Source organism: Carcharodon carcharias, chromosome 2, assembly GCF_017639515.1.
Source record: "Carcharodon carcharias isolate sCarCar2 chromosome 2, sCarCar2.pri, whole genome shotgun sequence".
Taxonomy (NCBI): domain Eukaryota; kingdom Metazoa; phylum Chordata; class Chondrichthyes; order Lamniformes; family Lamnidae; genus Carcharodon; species Carcharodon carcharias.
In genome coordinates, this window is record NC_054468.1 from 223,295,051 (window position 1) to 223,322,857 (window position 27,807).

The 27,807-nt window shown below is 43.5% G+C and overlaps 1 protein-coding gene across 5 annotated transcripts in view; it reads right to left on the reverse strand.

Moving 5' to 3' along the window:
• Positions 1 to 26,195, reverse strand: part of fam120b (family with sequence similarity 120B) — a 57,797-nt gene extending 31,602 nt beyond the window's left edge. For 4 of the 5 annotated variants that reach the window (XR_005946628.1, XM_041217297.1, XM_041217288.1 and 1 more), the window contains exons 1-4: positions 9,184 to 10,241; positions 5,268 to 5,448; positions 2,936 to 3,049; positions 830 to 1,005 (exon numbers count right to left, since the gene is read on the reverse strand). Coding sequence is in view for 4 of the 5 variants with exons in the window: in XM_041217297.1 (XP_041073231.1) it covers positions 830 to 1,005; positions 2,936 to 3,049; positions 5,268 to 5,448; positions 9,184 to 10,197 (1,485 nt within the window). In the remaining variant the exon portion in view is untranslated. Of the gene's footprint in view, positions 1 to 829; positions 1,006 to 2,935; positions 3,050 to 5,267; positions 5,449 to 9,183; positions 10,242 to 26,128 lie in introns of those variants that run through there. The other variant, XM_041217279.1, reaches the window with a different exon arrangement.
• Positions 26,196 to 27,807: the final 1,612 nt, after the last annotated feature.

Consider the following 27,807-nt stretch of genomic DNA (forward strand, 5'->3'; position numbering starts at 1 on the left):
CCATTAAATTAACCTTCATGTTTTCATATACTCCTCCATCTCTTCATACAAGCTCCCTTTTTATACCAACCCACGGTGTGCAGCATACTCCAATCTCTCAGACATTCACATTCATTTCAATTCTATCAGGTGTTTCCCTTCTAAATTTTATTGTACTTATCTTCTATAAAATGTTATTTTGTCAGGTTCTTAATTTTTCTACTACCCTTTACAAATTATCTGATCTTCACTGCTGCCTCGTGCCAAGGATTCTAAAGGGTGGAGTTCTCCCTGCACATAGTTCAAAACCTTTTGTTTTATGTTTAAATACTGACAGCTCCTGGTGCTGTTTGTCTCTCTCTACTTATATTTACTTCTAGTTTCTTGTTTTGTTGCCATTGATGAACCTCGATACTGCAACAGAATGCTATGGTGAAGCTGTTGAGAAAGCTATCATGTTGGTCAACCAGAAGTACATCCTTCCTGAAAGAGTGTCCTCCTTCCCATTAGCTGATCATGAGCTATTTTCCTTCTTTTCACCTTGTACTCATGAGGTAGCTCTATCCCTCATGTCCAGACTCACTCTCACCCTCCCCAGTCTCTCTGTTCCCACTAGTCTAAATCTCCTCTTTTAGTCTCTCTCTCTCCCTCCCTCCCTGCCAAGTCTAACTCTTACACCCCCTCTCCCCCTCTCTCTCCCACCCACCCCCGCCACCCCCCACCAATCTGATTTGCAGACTGCATTTTTATTTTGTTATTGGGGTTGCGGGATTTTCAACGACGTTTAGGGACTCATATCCTGTCCATTACATCACGAAGGCGACAAAAAGGAGCAAACATTTCTCCCTACCTGCAGCGTAACATAGGTCAGCAGGCAGCAAGCAGCAGCAGCAGTGGGAAGTTCTAGAGGAAGAAACTCCTCAGCAAAATCTTGTAAGCCAAAACATGCAAGAAATGTGCAGTAACGTAACTTCTTAACCTCCGGCCCTTCTGTCAGCCACAAGGTTCGTAGGGCTGGAGTTCCTCCTGCAAATAAAATATTTGGTTTAGGTTGCCAACTGCTTCACCAGGTTTAAACATTCTTTAATCTAGCACCATCACGGTGCAGCTAGACAGCTTTAAGGCAGCAGTTAAACTCCTGCATTAGAAATAATGATTCCCCTCTCTTTAAATTAAGGAATGGTGCAAAAGTGAGGATGGGAGCTGCCCTGATGCAGGCAGACCAGAAGACTCTGCCAACTCCTGCTCTGTGCCAAGTTAACTGACCACAGCCCGATTATTAGTAAGGCCACTACAATTAGCCTCAGCGCCCCTGTTGCAGAGAAGGAAAAATCATTCAGGGCTCCCGCTATCCTTTGAGGCCCTGCAGGAGACTGCACACGTGCAGGCGTCTGCTTGTGAACTCCCCCACTGCCAAACGGAGCAGAATTTTCCTAGCTTACAAAGGTCAGTGATGAGGGCAACATCTCAAAAAGCTCTTTTTATTTGATAATTAGAGAACATACTCACTAGGAGCATTCAGATGAAAACAGTGTGCCGGAAATACACAGCAGGTCTGTCAGCATCTGTAAACTGAAAAGACGGGTTAACATTCAGCAATGGGACCCCTGGGATCTGACCATGGATCTCAGCCCAGAAAGGTTAGCTTTTTATTAAAACCCCGCTTTCCTTTCAGAAGCTGTCAGACCTGCAGCTTATTTCCAACATTATTTGCTTTCATTTTAGGTTTCCAAAGCTGCAATTTTTCTTTCTCATCTCAATTGTCAGGTTTCCTTTCTAGAAACTGGAGAGAAGTTACAATGTATGGATTATAATTAATATTGTTGGAAGTGCTGAAAATAAGATGATTTATTATTTACGCACAGTGACCCACAAAAATCCCCCTCCCCGTGCCATTTCACGCCCATCCCAATTATGTGTGCATCCGTTTAAGGGATACCAGTGCTGGAAAATGGCTACATTTCTCCAGGTTCTGCAGTCAGTGTTGGCATCGAGCATTCCCAGGTCAGGTTCAGCACAGCTAGATGTGTCTGTTAATGTGCAATCCTGTCAGAAGGAAGGGCAAGCCCTAGTTGTGAGGGAGAGCAGCGGTTACTACTTGGTGAAAGCTTAAGGCATTATTCTTAAGTATATATAAGAACTGGTTTCCACCTGAGAGGAGGGGGGAGGAAAAGGGGGTCTGTACCTGTGTTTTCTAGATTTTGTGAATAATCTATGTTCAGGAAAGACTAACTTCAGATTCCTCCTTTACTCAGCAAATGAGCAGCGATTTATAACAGTGTCAACAATCCCTCAACCAATGCCACTAAAACGTTAGCTGATCATTAATCTCCTTGTAGTTTGTGGGATTTTATTGGGCAGAATATTGCGTATGTTGGAAGGCGCGCACCTGACCTGAAGGAGTGTAAAATGAAGCGTGATGTCGGACAAGCGGACACGATATTTCGGTCAGCGAGTACGCAGGAGTCGGCAGCACACCTGCCGACAATTAACAGACCTATCAAGGCCATTAAAGTCCTAATTAAACCGGCAGGATGAGGTTTCGATCAGTGATTAAAAAAAAATAAACATTTTTCAAACTAATTTCTAACATGTCAATTTCTAACATGCTCTGTGCCTCAGGGAGCTTGTTCTGCGCGCACCCCCGCTCCCACCCTGGCAGCGCTGAGCTGCCGTTACTTAGCCAGCCAACATGAAATCCACGTTGGGGCCCGATCGCGGGCGGCAGTCGGCCTGCCCACCATGCCTGCCCAACATGGGCAAAATACTGCTCATTGTGTGTAAATTCGTCACTGCGTTTCCTTACATAACAACACGGACTGTAATTCAAAAGCACTTTGTTGATTCTAAAATGCGGTGTGCTGTCCTGAAGACACAAAAGGCGCTACACCAATGCAAACCTTTTCTATTTGTTTGCCAAATCTGTTGAATCGCATAAAGGTAATGAGGGTGGTACCTGGTAGCTCTGGTGGTAAAGCTGGCACAAGATCTGGCTGCTGGAGCGTGTTACCCGGATATACAAACCACTCCTTTACTGTGGAGCACAGTTTGGCAGCTTCAGGTTGACCATCTAGATGCAAAGAAATTCAAGCAGGATTATCAAGTGTCACAGGATGTCCTCTCTTAGTTGACCTGAACACATCTTCATAGAATTTTATGATCTGGAAGGAAGTCATCCAGCCTTACGTGCCTGTGCCAATTCTCTGAAAGAGCAATCCTAATAATCCCATTCCTGAGCCACAAAGTGTGCTGGGACCACAGGAGGTTGAATCAAAACAGCAATGCCTATTCTACTCAAGTGGGTTAATCATAGGAGGAGGCTGTTCTGCCCATCAAGCCTGTGCTGATTCTTTGAAAGAGCTATCCAAAGAGGCACTGATCCTTCTCTTCCCCATTGCCCTGCAAATTTTGAAGCCTATGTCAGTAATCAGAAACTGCATTAGAATGATCACTCTTGAAGCTTCCCTGATGGCTCAACTAGTTAGGGCACTGAGTCAAATAGGCCGAAAGAGAGGAAAATAAGCCAGGAATGCTCCACCAACTGATTACCATTCAACAAGTGCATATGGAGTAGAATGATGATAAATAGGAGGATCCAGGACTGGGAAACAAGCCAGTCCCCACATAGACAAGGCAATGGAGGATACCTGATGCCCATTGATCCATACTTGATCAATGAGTCAATGGCTTCTGACGAGGAGGAAGACCAGGAGGGAGGAAATGAGAAATAGTTTTCAACATTCAGTTTTGATAGTACTTCAGCAACAGGCCTCTGAAATCACTATGAAATAGCAATTAGGACTCAATAATTGGTCCCAGCTCCACCAGCAAAGGAGGGGTTTTCACTCCAAATTGGTATCCTGTGGCGAATAGTTACGCTGCTGCCAAGTGAGATTACGGCTGGGCTAGGTCATGATGCCAAGTAGCCTGCTGATGCACAGTGCATGGGCTTACACATGAAGCATGTCAGGGTTTTGGACAGGGTTCAGAGGAGATTTATTAGAATAGTACCATGGATGAGGGACTATCCAATGTCTTTGCTGCCTTTAGACTTGATTATTCCAGTGCTGTCCTGGCTAACCTCCCAACCTTTTTCTTATTAATTGGATGTGCATCATCTGGCTGGGCCATCCCTAATTGCCCTTGTTCAGAGGGCATTTAAGTCTGGAGTCACATGTAGGCTAGACCAGGTAAGGTCACATTAGTGAACCAGATGGGTTTTTATGACAATTGGTCATCATCAGACTTTTAATTCCAGATTTTTTATTGAATTCAATTTAATTTGCACCAAGTCCTGTTCGCCCATCATCCCTGTGCCTGCTGATCTACACTAGCTTCCTCTCACCCTTGTTTTCAAACACCTCCATGGCCTCGCTGCTTCCTATCTCTGTAACAATCTCTGTAACAAACCTGCAAGATGTCTATGCTCCTCCAATTCTGGCTTCTTTCTGATTTTAATCACCCCAATAATGGTGGTCATACTTTCAGCTGCCTTGGTTCTATTCTGTGGAGTTCCCATCCTAAACCTCACTCTGAAATGGCCTAGCAAGCCACTCAGTTCAAGGGCAATTAGGGATGGGCAACAAATGCTGGCCTTGCCAGCGATGCCTGCATCCCATGAAAGAATAAATTTTTAAAAAGGAGGATATATAATCGAAAAATACAAGGCCGCAATGACTTCTGCAGATTTATTTTTACAACAATCTGTACATGGTTTTGTAGAAGAGCAGTGCACAAAGACCTGGCTTACATGTGCAAACCTTGAAATTTTGTACAAGGTAAGAAATTAAAAAGATGGCGCATTCGAGAAGCTTAACCCTCTTCTTCAAACCACTAAGTACACCATGGTTATTTAGATTCTGAGCATTTATTTCCTTGGTTTTCTTAGTGGTCTATTGAAATGAGAAAGTGACATCAGGGGAACTGGCATGGTGGGATTGTGCATGAAAAGCAAACTAATTTCAGCTCCCCTGATGTCTTCAATGATAAAACTGACCCCATTTAATGATCAAATTCCCCTAAGAGCTGCACATTGAAGATTCATCCCACAGTTATTAACCTGAGGGTTCAGATTGATGTATATATGTGTGTGTGTGTGTGTGCCCGCGCGCGCAATAATTCAACATCTTCGCATTGTCAGGCTTAGTAACTTCACTAGGGTTCACTGGGACTGTTATTTCAATCAGTAGGTATAAATACAAGTGTGCTAATGCTCAAAAGCTCACTTCTCTACATGAAAAAGCGTCACCTGCCTTTAGAACACGCAAAACATTGATAGAAATCCTTACTTAGTTCAGTTGCTAGAAGAATGCCATAAATGGACTGTCGAGCAGGACGGTAAACGATGGCTTGACCAGGAAGTTCAGTATCTAACTCATCCTCCAGAGTGTTGCTGCACTCTACCTCCCCAGCATTCAGGACATTGTAAACTGTGTAGCTTTCTGCTTTGATATGCTGCTCCCTTGCAACCTTTTTACATTAAAAAAACAGATGTAATGAGAATATGAATGTGCATGTGGGAATTATTGTTAAGGCTGGCATTTATTGCCCATTCCTAATTGTCCTCGAGAGGTTGGTGGTGAATGGCCCTCCTGAACTGCTGCAGTCCATGTGACATAGGTTCACCCACAGTGCTGTTAAGGAGAAAAATCCAGCGATAGTGAAGGAACGGCTATATGGTTCCAAGTCAGGATGATGAGTGGCTTGGAGGGGAACTTCCTGGTGGTGGTGTTCCCTTGTATCCACTGCCCTTGTCCTTTCAGGTGATAGAGGTCACAGGTTTGGAAGGTGCTGTCTAAGGAGCCTTTCTGAATTCCTGCAGTGCATCTTGTAGATGGTACACACTGCTGCTACTGTGCATCAGTGGTGGAGGGAGTGAATGTTTGTGGAAGGGGTGCCAATCAAATGGGCTGTTTTGTCAGGCTTGGTGTCACGCTTCTTGAGTGTTGTTGGAGCTGCACATATCCAGGCAAGTGGAGAGTATTCCATCACAGTCCTGACTTGTGCCTTGTTGATGGTGGACAGGCTTTGAAGAGTCAGGAGGTGAGTTACTCGCTGCAGGATTCCCAGCCTCTGACCTGCTCTTGTAGCCACAGTATTTATATGTATATTGATATCAACTACTGCAGCCTGTGGGGTGAAGGCTATTTGGGAGGGTGTTCCAGGATTTTGGCCCAGCGACAGTGAAGGAACGGCGATATATGTCCAAGTCAGAATGGTGTGTGCCTTGGGTGAAGATGTCTCCATGAACCTGCTCTCCTTGTCCTTCCAGGTGGCAGAGGTAGTGAGGCTGGAAGGTGAAAGTGGTGAACACCTATCCAGTGTTAAATTATGATCATAAATGAAGTTGTTCCTAAATGGTTTCATAAGAATACAACAGTAACATGGGAAGAAAACTCTGGATCACTTTGTTCAGTGACGTCGTAAATTATTTTTATTCATTTGTGGGATGTGGGCGTCGCTGGCTGGGCCAGCATTTATTGCCCATTCCTAGTTGCCCTTGAGAAGGTGGTGGTGAGCCGCCATCTTGAACTTCTGCAGTCCATGTGGTGTAGGAACATCCACAGCGCTGTTAGGGAGGGAGTTCCAGGGTTTCATGTGGCTAGTGGTTTGGGAAAAAAAATTGAAATACATACATATATCACTGGAAAAACCAATGACTTAGAAAAAGATTTTAAGGTTTAAACAATCCTGCTCCTTTTCATAAATCAATCCTACCTGCCAGCTTGCTCATCACAGCGCTTCTCTTTCTGTGGTTAAGGCAAAGGATAAAGTAAATAATTTGTATTTATATAGCACCTTTCATGGTCTCAGGACATTCCAAAGCACTTTACAACCAATCACATACTCTTGAAGTGTAGTCACTGTTGTAATGGAGGAAACAGAGCAGAGCAAGATCTCACTGTACAAGAGCTGTTTTCAGGTGATGTTGGTTGAGGGATGGATAAAATTTTTCCCTAGCTGTGCACTGAAAAGTTAACCTAGATTATGACTCAAGTCTCTAGAGTGAGATTTCAACCCATGAACTTCTGGCTCTGGAGCTGAGAGTGCTATGACTGAGCTAAAGCTGATCCCTTAAAAGTGCACACACTAATAAATGCTAACTGAAAGGCTACAATCAAGATCTGCATTTCTTAGACCGAGCACCAACAGTGCAAAGAGAAATATGGATTCAGTCCACTTCATCACATTTTGTTTAACACTGATATGTATGACTACAGGATCCCAACAAACAAATGCAATTTACTTCTAATTTTAGCAGTTTAAAAATAAAAATCAGTTGACAAAATCATATTGGTTAACCAACTAATATTGTTACTGCCCACTGAGGGTCTTTGGTTACTGGTGGTCCACTTGAACAAGCCATTCCTTTTAAATCACCGTACTCCATTGAAAATATTCTTCCACCAACAGCTCAGTCCTAGTTTTATACCCAATACACAGAAGTGATTAACAGAAAATCTGATTAGGTGGTGCCTTTTCCGAGGTTTAACTGCAAATCCTGTTGACTCTTGCTAGATGTGAGGGTTTTCTATCAAGTGAATTTGAACAGTTCTGAGTGGGTGTGGTCCAGTAATTTGGCAATCTCATTCAGAGAGGCGTGGGAAAAGGCAGACAGTTGGGGTGCTCTTTTAAGTCTGATACTGAGGCACTTTGTTGAGGGAACTTAGTTTGCCGTGCCTGACTTGGGAGTGCCAGCATTAAGCCTTTGCAGCTCACAGATACCATGGGTTATATATAGATCTATGTCTGCACTCTGCCTGCCAATTTTCTCCCAGTGGAGGAAGCAGTTTTGCATCAATGCAACATCACCACTTCCCACATTAACCATCCTCGTCAAGTAGGCTTTTTGACCATAATTTTAAAATCCGTTAACAGGATGTGGGCAAAGCTTGCATATATTTCCCATCCCCAGCTGGGAAAGATGGTGGACTGTCTCCTTAATCCATTGCAGTTCCTTGTGGTGATGATGCTCCCATGATAGTGTTAAGTAGGGAATTATTCAGGATATTGACCCAGTGACAACAGAAGAATGGTGATACATACCCAAGTTGAGGATTGTGTGCAACTTTAAAGGGAACCTGGAAGTTACCAAGTTCCCACAGCATTGCTAGTCTAGATTTTCCCAGTAGTAGAGATCATGGAGCAGGGAACTATTACTGAGGTAATATTGGTGAGTTGCTGCAGTGCAAACCCTCCATCTTTCAGATTCATCATTAAAACGAGGCCCTGGTTACCCTCTCAGGTGGACGTAAAAGATCTCATGGTACTACTTGAAGAAGAGCAGGGGGGTTATCGCTAGTGTCCTGGCAAGTATTTAGCTCTCAACCAACAAGACTAAAGCAGGTTATCTGACTTTGACCTCATTGCTGTTTGTGGAACCTTGCTGTGCACAAATTGACCGCTGCTTTTCCTACTTTACAACCATGACTGCACTTCAAAAGGACTTTATTGGCTCTAAAGCAGTTTGGGACATCCTAAAGTCATGAAAGGTGCTATATAAATGCATGAGGTGTTAATGTTGAATTTGTGCTGCAATAGAATAAGTGCTTTAAATTGGTAATTAAGCACAAATCCATCTCCAATTGGGAAAGGATTAGGGAATCTTTGCAAGAGTAAATAAACCAGTTCACTTGGGGTGTCTGGGAAGAACTGTGAGAACCTGTGACTTTACTTTGCTGTCTTGGAAATAAACCTGTTTTAAGGTACAGGCTAGCTTCAGACTCATTCTTCCTCAACATACAATTATTGGAATTAACATGAGGGTGGATACTGAGTCCACTGTGTCAAAGTGAAGCTAGTTTGTACTGTGGACTCTCAGCTAGTTACAACAAGGTTGTAACTGCCCAACTCATTTCGGTTAGGGCAATCAGAGCCTTGACTTTGACCTGGATATAATCCTGGGTCCCAGAGGTGAAATGGCATTGTACTAATTCATTATTAAACTGTCTCCAACTAAACATCTCAAAATTAAAACACCGTTGGTTAAAAACGTTCCTTAGCTCTCGGGTTTTTTTTCCTGTTTCTCTACTATGTTACAAAAATGGTTTGGAGTAATAATAGTGGGCAGTTTCTCTACACTTGTTACCCTAATAGCTTAGGTACTGCCAGCACACAATCAATCACAATCAGCATCATCAATGCTTTCCATTGAGTATATGTTACCAACCTTACTAAAATTGAGATGGCGAGTTATATACACACCTCCAAAATCTTTTGGTCTTGGTAGGTGGCATTTTCACGTTGACCTGCCACTGGAGATGTTTTGTTGTGAGGAAGCCAGGGCGAGCACTGACCAGGCAGTAAATAGGATCTCACACCCATCTCCAGCAAACTTCCAGGTGAAGCGTGTTGCAGATTTCTTTCCACCTCCCTCAAACCGTCGTGCGAATGGGAAACACCGGAGATGTAACGTGCCATTGCCGCGACCACCTCCTTCTTCTGTCTCACTCTTGAGTCACTTGGTGTATATCTAGCCAAGCATTGGCGCTTCAGTTGTTCCACTGCCTTTTCTGGCACCACATCGTTGCCAAGAAGACAGGCCAAAAGTGGCAGGTCTGTCTGCTGCAGGCTGAGAGTGTGGCAGAGCTTTTCTCGAGAGTACATGACAGTCGTCAACTTGTCTAGTCGCAGCTTGCTAACTGAGAGATATGGCACAGTGTCGTAAATGAGGTAATCAGTGTCCTGACCCAGGATTGCCATACAACCATTTAACGTGGCATAGCTGGCAACTTCATAATCTGCCTCCTGCAGGGAACACATGGTGTTTAAGCCCATGGATTTCAAGGCAAAGCGAGTGAATGTAGCCAGCCCAGAGGGAATGAAGAACATGTCTCTTGCTGGTTGGCAGGTCTTTGCTTTAATATACTGAAAGATTTTTGCTATTTCTCTGTTGTTCCTCAGCCGCCGCTTGACCCATTCATCCCTTTTCTTCTGTTCTATCACCCCATCAAAGAAAAACACCAGCCTGATGTCAATGGCTAAAAACGAACTCACAAAGGTGTTGAGGCTCTGCAAGTACTCGCGCCACTGCCCGCCATGCACCCAGGCCTCTGGGGTGTACCAGTACCGGAGACATGCCATTGCATCCACCACCACAACAGGAGAATGTCCAGGATGGGAATGCCGGTACTGCTCTGCCATCTCCTTCAAATCCACCCACACGCTCGTTTGTGGACAGGCGTGATCCACGAACCCCTGGAGACCCTTCACACCCATTGCCGCTGTTGGTTAATAAACCCTAAAAAAATAACATCAGCAGTCTGGAGAAAAAGGAAGGGAAATAACAAACCATCAATTGTGTGGAAAGAAGACTTGCATTAGTGTCTCACCCTTCAGATCCCAAAGTGTTTCACAGCAAGACCCCACAAATAACAGAGATGAGTGACCCACATTTGCAGTGTTAGCTGAGGGGTAAATGTTAACAGACACAAAGAGAAGCCCCCTATTCATCTTTGGAAAAAAAGTGCCATAAGATCTTTTATGTCTGGCAGAGGGAGACCTTAGTTCAATGTCTTGTAAGACTATTAGGGGTACTAACAGAATACTAATTGTTAAAATATAACTTGTATAAAAACATCTAACTTTATTAGAAGCTAACATTTTATGACATACTCTTCTTTGTAGGATAATAAAGTGGCAAATAGGGCATAGTATGGAAAAGATGCCAAAGTGGTGCGACAATGGGAAAATAATGCCAAGGAGTTTACTCATAGCAAAAATTCTGGGACCTTGAGGCTGTCTGAGATCGAGAGAGAGAGAGAGAGAGAAAAAGAGAGAGATTTGAAGACCAGAAGACCAAAGCTGTGAGAGAGACCATTCATGTACCCTACAGTCCAGATCTTGACATGGGTAGTATAATACTCATTAAACTGTAAATCACTGCCTGAGTTTATTCCTAGTTTATCTGAGAACTTGAATAAATTCATCCTTTGTCCTAATATAGTCAATTCAAAACCAAGCTTTGCTGCCAAGTCCATTTCTGCCTAAAAGGGGGTGCAAAGACTTTAAAATCTGACAAATGGCATGTGAAATAAGCACCTCTGCACCTGTGATACCCCTTAGTACTGCACTGACTTGTCAGTCTAAATTGTGCACTCAAATTCCATTGCAAAATGTATCCCACAGCCATATGACTCAGAGATGACAGTGTTCCCAATGAGCTGAGCTGACGGCAACTTCCCAGAGAATGGCTCGATATCCTGGAACACATACCGACTGAGAATTGGCTCAGATGCAGGCGAGCGCAGGGATCAATCCTGCGCCACAATTGGTAAGCCCGAGGCCCACCCGAAATAGGACCATGGGCTTCATTTGCGTCATACCAGCAACTTGCAGACACCTGCTGGGTGTCCTCATGTAGAATGTCTGTCCTTTTTTTAAATCGTTCATGGGTTATGGGAGCTGCTGGCTAGACCAGCATTTATTGCCCATCCCTAATTGCCCTTGAGAAGGTGGTGGTGAGCAGCCTTCTTGAACCGCTGCAGTCCATGTGTTGTAGGTACACCCAGTGCTGTTAGGGAGGATTTAGACCCAGAGACAGTGAAGGAATGGCGATATAGTTCCAAGTCAGGATGGTGTGTGGCTTGGAGAGGAACTTCCAGGTGGTGGTGTTCCCATGCATCTGCTGCCCTTGTCCTTCTAGATGGTAGCGGTTATGGGTTTGGAAGGTGCTGTCAAAGGAGCCTTGGTGAGTTCCTGTAGTGCACCTTGTAGATGGTGTGCACTGATGCCAGTGCGTCAGAGGTGGAAGGAGTAGATGTTTGTGGATGAGGTGCCAAACAAGCAGACTGCTTTGTCCTGGATGGTTTTGAGCTTCTTGAGTGTTGTTGGAGCTGCAGACATCCAGGCAAGTAGAGAGTATTCCATCACATTCCTGACTTGTGCCTTGTAGATGGTGGACAGGCTTTGGGAAGTCAGGAGATGAGTTACTTGCCAAAGGATTCCTAGCCTCTGATATGCTCTTGTAGTTACAGTATTTTATATGACTAGTCCAGTTCAGTTTCTGGTCAATGGTAACCCTCAGGATGTTGATAGTGGGACATTCAGCGATGGTAATGTCGATGATGTCAAGGGGCGATGTCCTGCTGCTACCAACTCCATAATCAGGCAAGCATATTTTACAGAACTTAAACTTTTCACATGACTGCCTGTGGCTCTGCCTTTAAGGACAAGTGTAGAATCATTCAATGAAACAGAAGGAGGCTATTCAGCCCATTGTGCCTGGTAGAGCTATTCAATTAATCTCACTTCCCTGCTCTTTCCTTATGGTCCTGTAAATTATTCCCCTTTGAGTTTTCATCCAACTCTCTTTCCAATATCATTGCTGAATCTGTACCCTACAAAAGGTGTAGACAACATTTTACTGGACATAGCCAGTCATGGCAAACCAATTTGGTATAGGGGATATGAAAGAAGTGCTAGTGCAAAGGGCCTAATGCCTGCTTTAGCTGAGGGGCTTGGATACCCCTCTTGATGCCTATGCAGGGTGGGGTGTCAGTACACTTCTGGCTGAGCAAGTGTGTGCCATATTGAATGCTCTTGCACCAATTTTATGCCCAGAAAAAGGAGGGCATTGTCATTAAATGTCTAGACCATTTTGTTGTGGCAGTATATGTACTCTTACTGCTATTTTATTTGGTTGTTTCAGGTGAACATATTAACATGTTTTCAGGCAACAACTAATTCAAAGCCAATCTTTTACAACAATTTCAGTTTGGAATAGCCATACCTCATAGCACTCAATATTATAAACCTTAGAAGACTAATGTTCGGATTCCGAATATTTGAATGCCTAAACATTCTGTGTCTGTAACATCAATTCCTGATATGACATACCTAGAGCATGACTATATAGTTAGATCTAGGGCACACTTCTAGCGGAAGGTCTCATCCATTAATTGTGCTGCCAACAACACTTTAAGCTGTGACTTATGTATTACATTACACAGCAGGGCTGTAACAAGGGAATTTTCAGTATGTGTGCTGCAGACCAATTTTACTGATTGCTTGGCAGTCAGAGTTTACTCTCTATATAACCACCACGAACTAGGGATGGGATGAGAGGGGGAGGAGAGGAGACATCCACTTTGGGTAACATAGGGACAATTATTGTATTATGTTTCATGCATTCAGTCAAATTCTCAAGAGTACAGAAATTTCCATGAAAGTGCTCGCTGTAAATCACCTGCTGTTCGCCAAAATTGCTCTCACCAGGAAGTCCCATTTGCACTGTCACTAACCTGATCCCCAAACTAATTATCAAAGTCGGAGAAAGGCATCAATGCCTGCTATCACCTCCTGTTAGCTATATGAACAATGCAAAACAAGAGATGACAAATGTAAGGAATGCATCCTTTTCGGCCTTTGGAAGAGTTCGGAGCCAAAGGTGCTCAGAAACTCACTGGCAGCATACGTGTGAAGCTGGACCTCCGGCCTCACATTATGCATTGCTCTGACAGTGTCCAATTTTGGTTATTGACGAGAGAAAGTGGACCTTGCCTCTGACCTGCAGCGAGAAATTGGCTACATCAAGACCTGACTTCAGATAAGGTGGTGCCACAAAGCAAGCTGCCTAGATTAGAGAGTGCAACAGTAAGAAATTGGCCCACCCTGATTTGAAGCTTGTTTCCATAAACATAAGCTCATCCAAAACTCTGCCACCTATTCCAAACTTGCACCAAATCCCATTCGCCCATTAACCCTTGGCTGCACTTGCTCCGAATTGAGTAATACCTGTTTTAAAATTCTAATCCTTGTTTTCGAATCCCTTGCATGGCCTTGCAACCACCTGCCTCCCCCCACCCCCCACCAACCTAGTTCAGCCTCATAACCCTGCGAGATCTCTGCACTCCTTCAATTCTGGCCTCTTAAGCATCCCCAGTTTTAATTGCTCCACCACTGGTGGCCATGCCTTCAGCTGCTGAAGCCTTAAGCTCTGGAAACCCCCTCACTAAAACTCTCCACCTCTCTTCCCCCTTAGGACAGTCATTAATACATACCACTTTGGTCATTTTGCCCTGTAATCTTCTTATGTGGGTCAGTGTCAAATTTTATTTGATAATGCTCCTGTGAAGTGCCTTGAGGCATTTTACTATATCAAAGGCGCTATATAAATGCCACCTGCTGTAACTATCTTGAAAGCTGTATTGCTGCAGCCTCTGTGAACATAGAAAACTGCCAAACTGGCCATTGGGCTTACAGTTTTCTCCCTATGCATTTCTGACTTATTGGAACATTCTGCACATTAGTGAAAGCTCCATTTTTGCTTATTTGTTGTGGGGGTGGGGGAAGGAGAGGGGCTGGAATGGGACTCCTGGATGACACTGTGTCCCATTTCATCCCCTGCTTGCTTAATGTTTGTGACTCCAAACACACAATCTTGAGATTGATGGAAGAAGTTATTTCCATTACAATGGAACCAAAACTGTACACAAAGATGATAGGAGTACTTGGTAGCAAGGCAACAACACACACAGGAGAAGTGTGAGGTCAAACAGTTATAGGGATTACACAATAAATGGGAATATACTAAGAGGGGTAGATGAAGTGTGAGATCTTAGTGTACAAGTACACAGGTCCCTGAAGGCAGCAGTTCAAGTAGACAAGATAGTACGGAAGGCATATGGAATGCTCTCCTTCATTGGCAGAGGTACAGAACATAAAAGTAAGGATATAATGTTGGAATTGTATAAAACACTGGTGAGGCCACAACTGGTGTATTGTGTGCAGTTCTGGTCACCACATTACAGGAAGGACATAATTGCTCTGGAGAGAGTGCAGAGGTTTACAAGAATGTTGCCAGGGTTAGAAAAGTGTAGCTACGAGGAGAGATTGGAAAGGTTGGGGTTATTTTTCTTAGAACAAAGAAGGCTGAGAGGTGACTTGATTGAGGTGTACAAAATTATGAGGGGAATACATAGAATGGATAGGATAAAATTGTTGCCCTTGGTGGAGAATTCTAGAACCAGGGGACATAGATTCAAGATAAGTGGCAGAAGGTGTAGGGGGGACATGAGGAAGAACTTTTTTATGCAGAGGGTAGTGGGTGTCTGGAATTCGCTGCCCAAGTTGGTGGTACAGGCAGAAACTCTAAACTCTTAAAAAGTACCTGGATCTGCACCTTAAGTGCTGTAAGCTGCAGGGCTATGGGCCGGGTGCAGGAAGGTGGGATTAGAAAGGGCACCTGGGTGTCCTCGGGCTGGCAAGGACAAGATGGGCTGTAACTTTTCTATCGTTCTATGGCTCTATTTCACTGAGGAAAAGAATATACATCATATCGGAGGGAAATGTTATCACTTTGAGGATGCAAGGTAAAAAAGACCATTTGCTCTGAGTGAGTCTCATTCAGTGGTGGCAAGGCTGCTTTCTTCAACCGTATTTACACTGTAGTGGATTAGGGTTGTCTTGAATATCATTTTGCACTGGTACAGCTTCCACTACTGCAATATCACATCACCACACTGACAAAGGACAATACTGAGAAGTGAATTATTTGCAGGATTCTGGGTTTGCAGGAATCCCAGGGAACTGGGTGGTACAGTTGATTAAAACACTCTTTTGTCTTTGGGACCAGAGTTCAAATTCATTCCCCTCGGCCTAAGTGGCGTGAGTTGGATTCTCAGTGGGCACGAGTCCAAAGCACAAAAAATGCTTCAGAACACTGGCGTAAGTTGCTTCTATTTGGGTTGAATCTCATCTGGCAGACTAAACTATTTAAAGGTTTAGAATTCAGTCATGTTATGTGTTTACTGTTGATTGGGCCAATTCTGTCAGAGGCCCAAACAAAATCCTGTGTTAAGTAGGGGGAATTGGGTGGTACAGTGACTAGACACTGATCCTTTACTTTTAGGATTTTGAGCTGGACTAAAGAATGAAAGTTTCCCTTGTCTCCTGGCTGCAGCAGACTAATGTGAATGGAGTTTGGGTTACCACAATCCATTGCCTACATTGCACAGTAAAAACACAGCAGGAAACTGCTCCTAATTTAAAGCCGATTGCTAAACTCTCTCTTGGAGGTCAGGCAATGTCCTCTGTGAACATAGAAAACTGCCAAACTGGCCATTGGGCTTACAGTTTTAGTATCTCCCATGTTCATACAGTTCAAGCCAAATACTCGGGGCTTTCTGATCATCTAAACTTTGGCTTCAGAGAACTGAAACCAATCCAAATAATCTGAAATTCAATCCATGATTTAGCTGTGGTCCATTCAAGTAAGAGTTCAGAAGCTCACCTCCGTGACTCACTCAAGAGCAAAGGTGGAAAACAAGCAAGAGTATATTGCAAGCATTTCCCCACTTTAAACCATGGAAAAGTGTGCAAAGGTGTCATAAGGTGCTGCATGAAATGGGGTCAGCAGGTGAGGGGCAGCAGCATGGTATTATATTTAGGAAGAGAGAGAGGAATAAAAATAGCCAGGGTTCCAAGATAGGGAATCCCAGCGCTTAGGTTTAGACTACTGCTGTAGGCACAATCACCAATGGTGGTACAAAGGAGGTGGAAGATGCACGAGGGCAGAGCTGGAAGAACACAGTTCTCGGATGGTTGTAGGAGGTTACAGAGGTAGGGAGGGGCAAGGTAATTCAAATACAGCCCACTCTTAAATTGAAATTGTGAGAATAATACCTCCTGTGCGGTGTTTAAATGGATTCATCTGAATATTTCTACAAGAAACCCATTGAATTAACAGAAGTAGACTGTACTGAAAAGTGTATGGACGGATTTGAGAATTCCCATGATATCTCCATTGAACAACGCTGTAAAATCCACTTGCATTATATTAAAATGGACTCAATATTGACTCTTCATGTGCTGCCAGCTGTTTCCATGGAGTAGCTGTCATCAAGAATTTCACGGTCAGTCCTGCTGGTATCGCTCATTTCCATGGATTCCTTTCAAATGCTTTTACAAATTTTGCTATAAACCCTGAAACAGGTATCAGGCAATCGAGTTGTGGTTTAACCCGAATCATCACAGCATTGTGCTTTTTGATCATCTGATTTTCTATAATACCAGAAGTATGCCATGTTATTTTCAGCTGGTCAGGGATAGTGTTATACTGATAGTGCCTGCTAGGAAAGGAAGAAGTAAGCCAGTCAACCACACATTGTGAACAGCATACACATAGTAAGAAAAACCAAACCCTGAGCCAACAAAAGCAAATTAAAAACAAAAACAGAATTACTCAGCAGGTCTGGCAGCATCAGCGGAGAAGAAAAGAGTTGACATTTCGAGTCCTCATGATCCTTCAACAGAACTGAGTGAATATTAGGAGAGGGGTGAAATATAAACTGGTTTAAGGTGGGGGGAGAGAAGTGGAGGGGGTGGTGTGGTTGTAGGGACAAGCAAGCAGTGATAGGAGCAGATAATCAAAAGATGTCACAGACAGAAGAACAAAGAGGTGTTGAAGTTGGTGATATTATCTAAACGAATGTGCTAATTAAGAATGGATGGCAGGACACTCAAGGTACAGCTCTAGTGGGGGTGGGGTGGAAAGACTAACAGGGCATAAAAGATATAGATTTAAAAATAATGGAAATAGGTGGGAAAAGAAAAATCTATATAAATTATTGGAAAAAATAAAGGGAAGGGGGAAGAAACGGAAAGGGGGTGGGGATGGAGGAGGGAGTTCAAGATCTAAAGTTGTTGAACTCAGTATTCAGTCCGGAAGGCTGTAAAGTGCCTAGTTGGAGGATGAGGTGCTGTTCCTCCAGTTTGCGTTGGGCTTCACTGGAACAATGCAGCAGGCCAAGGACAGACATGTGGGCATGAGAGCAGGGTGGAGTGTTAATTAAACTGGTTTAATGCCTTTACCAAGGGTCTATTTCCCCTCCCAATCCTTTCAAAATTACTGCGACCATCAGCTTCTTACCCCCATCCTCTCCAAATCCACACTACCCTCTCTCAGATGGTGGAGTGTGTTGTTGCATCAAATCCTGTGTCCGTCCCTTCCTATGTGAATCCCTTCAGGCTGGTTTTTGCCTCATCCACAGCATTAAGACTAACTGATAAATCTCACTCAACATTAATCATGGTGCAACACCCTTTCTCATCCACCTCAAATCGCTTTGTGGCTTTCAGGATGGTTAACTACACCAATCCACAAGTACTTGTTAGAGGAGGTATACTGGATGGGAAAAGGGGGCATTTCTGAGCAAAGTATATCAGTCTTAGGGCTTCTAATTTACCCAATTACCTTAATTGTGATGAAAATTGGCCAAATTTGGTGAAACCAAACTAGAATGGCAGTAGAATTGGAGGAGGCACCTCAGAAATTATAGAAAATGTTGGACAAAAAAGCATATGTGGATAGAACACTGGTAGATAATATTTAATATAGGGAGGGCAAAGTACTACACCTAGAAAGGAAACTGAGGACCACAAAGACTCTATAAGTGGCACAGATAAAGTCAGAAAAAGCACAAGAGCCCCAACACTCAACATGGCCAACCAATGTTAAGCAGCAATCAACAGAGCCAAGGAAATGTTGAAATCTACAGCCAAAAGGGCAGAGTAGCAATCACAGCAGGCAGGAAGGTAGATCTGGAATATTATAGGGGTAGTGCTGGGTAACATTGCAGGAGCAGGACTGCGTAAGCATTTAAAAAGTAGAGATAAATAAGGAAGAATTTAGAACTGATATCAGCTTCACACAATAATGACCAACACTTGGTCTGGACTTTCAGAAGTAGACACAAGGCCTGGTTGAACACGTAGGTTTTAAAGATACCAAATGCACTTTTTCAGGTCCCACTCGGGAAGTTCAGGGCTCGAACACAAAAATCAAGACTGACACTCCTAGTGCAGTATTGAGGGAGTGCATTCTTGGAGGTGTCGTCTTTCGGATGAGACATTAAACTGAGACCCCATCTGCCTGCTCGGGTGGATGTAAAAGATCCCAACATTTTGAAGAAGAGCAGGGGAGTTATCCCTGGTGTCCCAGACAATATTTAGCCCTCAGTCAACATCAGTAAAACAAATTACCTACTCGTTATTAGAGTACTGTTTGTGGGAGCTTGCTGTGTGCAGATTGGCTGCTGTGTTTCCGACGACAGTAGCTACACTTCAAAAAGTATATAATTGGTTGTAAAGTGTTTTGAGAAGTCCGGTGTTTGTGAAAAGCATTACATAAATGCAAGTCTTTCTTTTTTTATTAAATTGAGAATATACCTAGCCTCCCTAATCTCTTTTTATATCGCAGTCATTTAATACCTGGATTATCCTTTTCACTCTCTTGCTCTTTCTATGTGCACTGACCTTTGCTGGAAATAATACTCCTTGTGTTTGTTTCATATGGATGGAGGATCCCATCTATGAATTTGTATTATATGGATCTACTCACACACCCCAAATGCTGTCACTGGCATTTGAGTGAAGTTTAATGGTTGTCTGTGCAACATTGGCACACTACATCTCCCTTATCCACTTGACCTGTGAGAAAGGCCCAGTAGTCCAATTATAGTATTGCCCCAATCTTTTCATGTGCCTGCAGAGAGCAATTTTAAGCTGTATGACACAAAGATGGTTGTGGGTCTCTCATGAGCAATGACAACAGCAGCAGTAGCAGTAATTTGAGCTGATGAATTAAAAACTTCACACAAAAAGCTTCCAGTGTGATCCTCCCCGTTACTTATTGGCACCAATTAAACCTGGTGGTAGCATTGCGTCAATATCTCACGCACCTTAGGTAACCATCCCCTTACACCACAATGACGCTTCAATGTTTCAGCAATTATCATGGCTGGGAGAGGAAAAAAATATTTAAAAATGAAACGGTTGGGATAGGGCATTGCATAAATTTAAGATATGCAGCAAAATGAGGAGTCAGCCAAGATCCCTGGGGAGGGCAGCCTGGGTTTGATGTTCAAAATAGCAGCCCTAATTCAGAAAAGATTACAGCACTGCAGATAAAACCTTTGACCCCGAGGAAGATTTTAAAATTGTCCCAGCAAACGTGAGCAAAAAAATTATGTAAATTCTGTAATATATATGCACCCAGTGTAGACTCCCCTCCGGGGTTTCTTTTTTGTTAAACAAGATGCTTTTCATGGCAGATGTTCCAGTGACAATAACTACCTATTTTAATAAGGACTAGGACTACATTTTATTGCCCAAAATTGAGCTACATGTGTGAGATTTTGTCTGCTGGATCTTCACCATCTTAGGTACAAGCAACATTATGCCATACAGCTCCTACAGCTGTACACTGCAGCTAGTGATGCTTAATATAGATACTGTTTCAGAGTTGGAGTGGGGTTGCAGAGTTGTCCTTTTCTCCTCAGCTTCTTTGCGGAAGGACTTGACTCCTTGATAAGGTACAATTCTGCTGGCACAAGGCAACCTCTTGTACCCCATTCAAGGGACCGTTTGTGTGTGTACTTACTTAGCGAGCGCTGATAAGCTGTTCATCCAAGGAGAAGCATGTCCTTCCTTCAGTTGATGTCCACACAGGTACACTCCTAGCAGGAGTGGTAACCCTGGTTGACTAGACACAATTATGTTGGGTATTTATGGGTGTGCATGTTTGTTTACCACATAAGCCTGGCATGAAGAAGTAGTTACGATCTGGAATGCACAGCCTGAAAGGGTGGTGGAGGCAGATTCAATTGTGGCTTTCAGAGGGGAATTGGATAAGCTCAAGAGGGAAAAGTAAAATAAGGGTAATGGGAGAAGGCCAGAGAGTGCAACTACTAACTTACTCTTGCAGTGAGCTAGCACATACTTGACAGGCCAAAGGGCCTCCTTTTGTGCTGTAATCACTCTATGATTCCGTAAGAAGGGAGGCCATTTTGAATTGGGTTAAACTAGGAATGCAGCCTAGTCCTGAAGTATGGTTCAACCCCATTTAGAGAACTGCATTTAATTCTGAGTACTGCATTCTAGATATAGAGAAGATGTTTTCACTTGTCGGGAGACCAAAACCAGCTTCCATAAACTAATAAAGACAATAGGGAATTCAGGAGAACTTCTTTACTTATAGAATGGTTAAAAATGTGGAATACACAAGGAAGAAAGGAATAGAAGGGCATGCTCACAGGGTTAGATGAAATAGGGTGGGAGGAGATTCAAGTGGAACATGAATGGTTGGCACCAACCAGGTGAGCCGAAGTCCTGTTTCTATACTGTGAATATTATGTAATTTTCTCTGCTTTAGATCTGGGGATGCTGAAGCTAATTGTGGATTTCTCCTCCCCTATGCCATGCTGACAAAGATCAAACCAGAAATTAAACCCAGTTACATACTGTGTTTGCCGAATGAGCCATTATGAGAGCTGAACAAGTGATTTAAAGCATTTCCTTAGCGTCTAATCTACTTTCAGATCATTAAGTGGTGGCCCTGGAATTTGTCTTAGCTGAAATAAATAAACCCAAACCTAAATGGAAGTTAAACAGTGGCACGAGGCCAAGTTTAGGCCATTGAATCCTGTGCCAATCACCTGGATTGTGTCTCCAGCAATTTCTTGTCATGAGATGTGCATCAACCATTTATCAGGGGCCACTGCCTCTCAGAGCAAGCAGAAGTGTAAGATCATGAATCAAGACATTAATACCAATGATTTGTAAATTTGACTTGCAGCTTTTTGCCACTAATACTCAAAACCATTGGGCCCTCCTCAAATATCAGTGCAGTGCCCTAACAACAGATAAAACTGTGCATTCTGCAAGTTATGTCTACAAATTGAGGGCAGTGCAAATGCAGTCCTGGCTCAACCATAGGAAATAACAAGAATAATGCAGTAACTGTGATTTAAAAAAAGCACTGATGTCACATTCAGCCATGATCTGGCGCAAATTTAATCCAGAGTTTATTAAATTCTGTTCCACTTACTATTCCTCAGAGTGCAATCCATCCGTAGTGCAGATTGACACTTTCCTGCACAGACTAAACCCTCTTGCCTGTAACAAAGCAATAGGACTGAAAAATACTGTATTGTAGAGGGAGCAACTGATCCTAACTAAACCAAAACTAATAGGATAAGTTTGCTGCTTAGGATCACATTGCCAGAAGTCATTTTGAAATGCGGAAGGACTGCAGTTCAATAATTTAATCTAAATATTCTTTCTGTGGATAAGAAAATGCTGTAAATTCTGGTTAGCCTAAAGTCTCTTCTCTGTGCTCCCTGCGTGATAAATGGACAGGTGGAGGGTGTATAAAATACCTGTGGTTTATTGCCAATAAGTAGTTAGAAACAGTTGTCCTGAGCATGGACAGTACTGGGGGAGGGGGTCTCGGAATAGCCTGGAAGGGGCTCCTGTTCTCTTGCTAAAAAGATGTGGCTAATAATTTAACAGTTTTGCAAGCTTCCATCATCTTGTCATGGTTGCAACAGGAGAGCCAAGCCCCATCATCGACTGCAGAATCCACTGTGGTAAGTGGCAGAAGCTATGGATGAGAGGAGCCTTGTTCCGGCACTGTTGGGAAGTTTGGGGTAGTCAAATAGAGAAACTGCCATCTCCTAGCCAATTCCATCAAATTTCTGGTTGAGAATGCTTGCTTTCATTAGGGCACTTTCTGATTTGGAAAAAAGGAGCTGTCTAGGTGCTGAAGTTACTTGACTTCCAACTTCACAGCTAGTCTTTAGTTTGCAATTATTGCTATCGGCAAGAGGAAAACTGGTTAATCGCAGGAAAATGAGATGCATGTTCTCTGGAGGTATGCTTAGGTCCTTGGATTTTCATTGACTCTTCATTTATGTGCCTCTCAAAATAAAGAAGAATTCATTGTGTTGTGCTGCCTGTGAAATACCAATGTGAGTCCAGTGACTATGTAACAAAATTATATATTTGTGGTTCAGTGAGTAAATGCATTGTCCACTGTTTGAGAATCACAACTGCTGACCTGATCATCTTCCATCTCAGGGAAATCCCACAAGGGTGGAAATTTGAATTCAGATAACACTCAAAAGTCTGGGACCCAATTAAAAGCTACATCTGTAGATGAACACCAAACAGAATGTGCCAGAAGTCTTTGCTTTTATTTTTCAAAATTCACTTTGCAAAATTACTCATAGTAGCATTTCACCTTGCCTTATTTTAATTTACTCACTAATTCCACCAATCAGGTGGCCCGGGAATGCTACTTAAAAATTTATGAACGGTCATATTTTCATAAATGAGCACATCAATATTCTTAACAAGAATCATTGAATGGTTATTGCACAGGAGGCCATTCAGCCCATTGACTCCATGCTGACTCTATGAAAGACCACCTTACCTAGTCCCATTGCCCCGTCTTTGCCACATAGCCTTGCAATTTTTTTTCTTCAGATAGTTATCCAATTCCCTTTTGAAAACCATGTTTGAATCTACCTCCACCATCTCTCAGGCAGTTCATTCCAGATCCTAATCACTCGCTGTGTAAAAGTTTTTCCTCATGTTGCCTTTGGTTCTTTTGCCAATCACCTTAAAGCTGTGTCCTCTCTTTCTCGATCCTTCTACCAATGGGAACAGTTTCTCCTTATCTACTCTGCCAAGACCCCTCATGACTCTGAAAATCTCTATCAAATTTCCTCTCAACCTTTGCTTCTCTAAGGAGAACAACCTCAACTTCTCCAATCTATCCATGTCACTGAAGCCTCTCATCCCCAGAGCTATTCCCATGAATCTGTTCTGCACCCTCTCTTGAGCGTTCAAGTCCTTCCTAAAATGTGGTGCCCAGAACTGGACACAATACTCCATTTGAGGTCAAAGCAGTGTTTAATAAAGGTTCTTCTAACAACTTTTAATAAATTTTCATCTGTAATGCCACATTCTTTTAAATGCCATTATCACTTCTGATCCTCTTTTATATTTGCCTTTGTTGTAGAAAACATAGAATCATCAGGCAAAGACTCTCCAGCTGCTTATCCATGTTTTGAGCTTTGATGCAGGTAGATGGTGCCTGCTGACTCAATCGAAGCTTTCCGCAATGGGTGGTTGCTGAATGAGGTGGATTACTTCTTTCAACCACTTGTTATTTTAATTGTTTTATTATTAAAGGATATATTAGTGTTGGCATTGTTAGTAGTATCTTCTCTGGTTTTGAAGGAGGTGGGATGAGGTGTGTGGGCATTTGTAGATGGTCAAAGCCCAAAGCCACCTGTTATTGGCCCGTAGTAAAACAGTACAGCTTCCCATACCATGCAGCATAGTCTATGCAAGGATGGACAGTGTGCAACCTGTACTGCTGAGCTGAGCAAGACCCCTCTACTTAGAGAAGGATGATACTCACTAGAACCTGCACATCAAGTGATCCATTTTTTTTCTCTACATTTTTCACTGACCAAACTCATCCATCCTGTATCCATACAAAAACGGGATAGTGATAGTCACCTTTTCCCGCAGCACTGTCACCAGAATTCCAACAAAGCCCAGTGATGGTACTGTGGCACTTTTGCACAATGACAATTTGGGGAATGAAAATCAGTCAGCATAGAATGGTTAGGGCACAGTGAAGGTTATTCAGCCCATCATGTCCATGCCAGCTCACCTTAGCTCATCCCACACCTGCACCATTTCCTCCACAGCCCTGCAATTTGTCTCCCTTCAGATAAAGTTTTTCCTCATGCTGGTTCTTTTGCCTTAAACCTGTATCCTCCAATTCTCCATCCATCCACCAATGGAAATAGTTTCTCTCTCTACTCCCATCATGATTTTGAAACTCTCTATCAAATCTCCTCTCAACCTTCCCTTCTTTAAGGAAAACAACCACAGCTTCTCCACTTGATCCACGTAACTGAAGTTCCTCATCCCTGGAGCCATTCCTGTCAATCTCTTCTGCACCTTCTCTAAAGACTTCATATCCTTAAAACCTTCAATGACCAGAATTTATTATACTCCAAATGAAGCGAAATCAACAATTTTTCAACATAGCTTCCTTGCCTCTTTTTATGAAGCCCAAGATCCTGTTTGCCCTTTTAACTGCTTCAACTGTTGGGCAATTATAAATTTTCCTAACTATATAATTTTTCCTTTACAGCAAAAAGTACCATCTCACAGCTTTGCAGATAGAACTAACCAGCATTTATAACACCTTTGACAGCTTCCATAAGCACTTTACAGCCAATTAAGTACTTTTGAAATGGTCTCTGTTGCAATGCAGAAAACACAGCAGCCAGTTTACAAACAGCAATGTGATAATGAACAGATAATCAATTTTAGTAATGTTGGTTGAGAATAGCGAACAGCAAGGAAGAACAGATCAGAGAACCAAAGGGGGGGGGGGGGGGGGGGGGGGTCAGGGATGTGCTCAAAACACACATGAGCAGATGGAGAGGCTTTACCTGATGATTCTATGCTTTCTACAACATTAGCAAATATAAAAGGGGACCAGAAGCGATAATGGCATTTAAAAGAATGTGGCAATACAGGTGAAAATTTATTAAAAAGTAGTTAGAAAGAAGTTATGGTAAATCTTCCAGAGAAGGGACCGGAGGAGGGTTTTGAAGAGAGGGAGGGACATAAGGCAGATGCAAAGGAGAGTGTTCCAGAGAGTAAGGGCAGGATGGCTAGACAAGATGCCTCAACTGGCTGAAGAAACACCAGTAGTAACAGATCCATCGCTGGGTGAGGGTAACCTGACACAAAACATCAAAATGACCACAAACATTGGCATAAAGCATATATTCCACCCCCCCCCCCCCCCCCCCCCCCCACCCCCAAGGCACATTATCACCAACACTCAAGCAGACTCGAGCTCAGCAGGGGACTTACAAATAAAACGCACCGTGATGAAATCCAACTCCAACCACACTGAAGGAGGTCTGATTTGGAACAAAAATATTTGCAACTTTAAAAGTGGTTGCTAGCCAGGCACAAATGGCCAGACTCCCAACTGTCAAACACCAGGGGTGACCGGGGGGAACTCCCCACACTGCTGAAAGGATGGAGCTTGCTTTAAATCCGAATTCCTGCTCTAGTTTCAATGGAGCCGTGACTCCCCCGCCCGGGGTAACGGGTGTCCATAGGCGGCCATGACTTAACTCGAGGCCGGGGATGAGTGCGGCCTAAAGCCGATTCCCTCTTCAGCGCCGAAAGCGGCGGCTCGGGGGTGAGGGGGGCGGATTTAAAACACCCGGGCCCCGCAGAGGAGCTCAGGGAGGTCTAAATTCCCACCTTCAGGAGGTTAAGGCGGACGGAAATCCATCAAAGGTGCCTCTAAATCGCTGCTTACCTGGGCTCGTCACCATCCCTGCGCGCGCCCCCGGGCTGGCACGCGCGCGCGCGCTCCCAACGCAGCGCCCCCTAGTGGTAGTCTTCCCAGCGCCGGTCAATTCATTCATTCTCCTCCTCAGCCTTGGCTCAGTGGCCGGCACCTGAAGCTCAATGCTGTTTTGTAGGGCTACAAAATGATAGTCATCCAACCCTGGGCAAAGGGGGGGAAAGGTACACTGCCCATTCATACTGCCACAAACTCTGTCCCCCAGGCACAGACTCCATCCCGCTCCTTGGCTGCTGCCTGAGGCTGAACCAGTCCCTTTGCTTCCTTGCCTTCTTACCTGGCTCTGAGATGAGCTTCCCACCCCATATCTGCTCCGTCACCAAGGGCACCTACTTCCACCTCCATGACATTGCCCCCCTCCCCCCCCTACAGCCCTGCCTCAGCTAATCTGCTGTGAAAACCCTCATCCGAGCCTTTGTTTGAACCAATCAGCTTGCAAACTTGGTGACGTATTTAATCCCCAGGTGAGTTTTCAACCACATACCCATAGCATCATTAAGACTGCCTATTTCCACCTCTGTAACATTGTCCACCCTTGCCTCATCCCTGATCCATGCCTTAGTTACCTCTAGGCTTGATGATTCTAATGCATTCCTGGCTGGCATCCTACATTCTTCCTTACGTAAATTTGAGGTCATTCAAAACTCTGCTTCCTGTGTCCTAAATTGCACCAAGAGCAGTTCACCCATCACCCCTGTGCTCACTGACCTACACTGGCTCCTGGTCTGACAATGCCTCGATTTTAAAATTCACATCCTCAATTTCATCCAGCGATGGCCTCCCCAATACCTCTCTCTGTATTCACCTCCAGCTGCACAACTCTCCAAGATACCTGTACTCCTCCCAATTCTGGCCTCTTGCATGGCCCCGACATTCATCAGTCCACCATTGGTGACTGTGAGTTCAGTTATGCTATTCCCTCCTAAACTCTCTACATCACTTTTGTCCTTTAAGACGCTCCTTAAATCTTACCTTTTTGACCAACCTTTTGACTACCCAATACATTGCTACATGGCTCAGTGTCAAACCTGGTTTGATAATTGCTCCTTGTGAATCAACTTGAGATATTTTCCAGGTTGAATGTGTTACATAAATTCAAGCTGTGAATGATGCTGTTGCTCCCACCTCTCTTTACTCTGAATTTTGGATCTTTCACTAATCATACAAAATAATAGCTTGACAGTTTTGTTTACATCTGGAGGCAAACTTGCAAATGTTGTGGCTTTGCACAGATGGTATTGTTACAGTTGGATAGGAACCAACTAAATGTTAGTCACCTTTACGGCAATGTCAGACTTCCTACCCCAGTGCCAGCGTATGAACCCTTTCACATTGGAAAGAGATAAAAGGTAAGACTGGAACTCTTTCTCTAAGGCAGTGCAGGGAAAATTTGAAATGCCAGGTATTTCTCCAGGTATAGAAAATTAAAATGCATGCGTTTAAGGCATATTCTTGGGGAAAGCATGGGGTGGGGTGGGGGGACTTTAGAATTCTGCACCCAGTCAGTCACGTACCTGCTTTGTTAGCTCATAAAGTTAACTTTGAGTGACAAAAGTGGAAAATATCCCATTTCCAAGCTCACATCAATGATCACAGGGTGAAAATAAATCAAATGATATGGTGATTTCAAA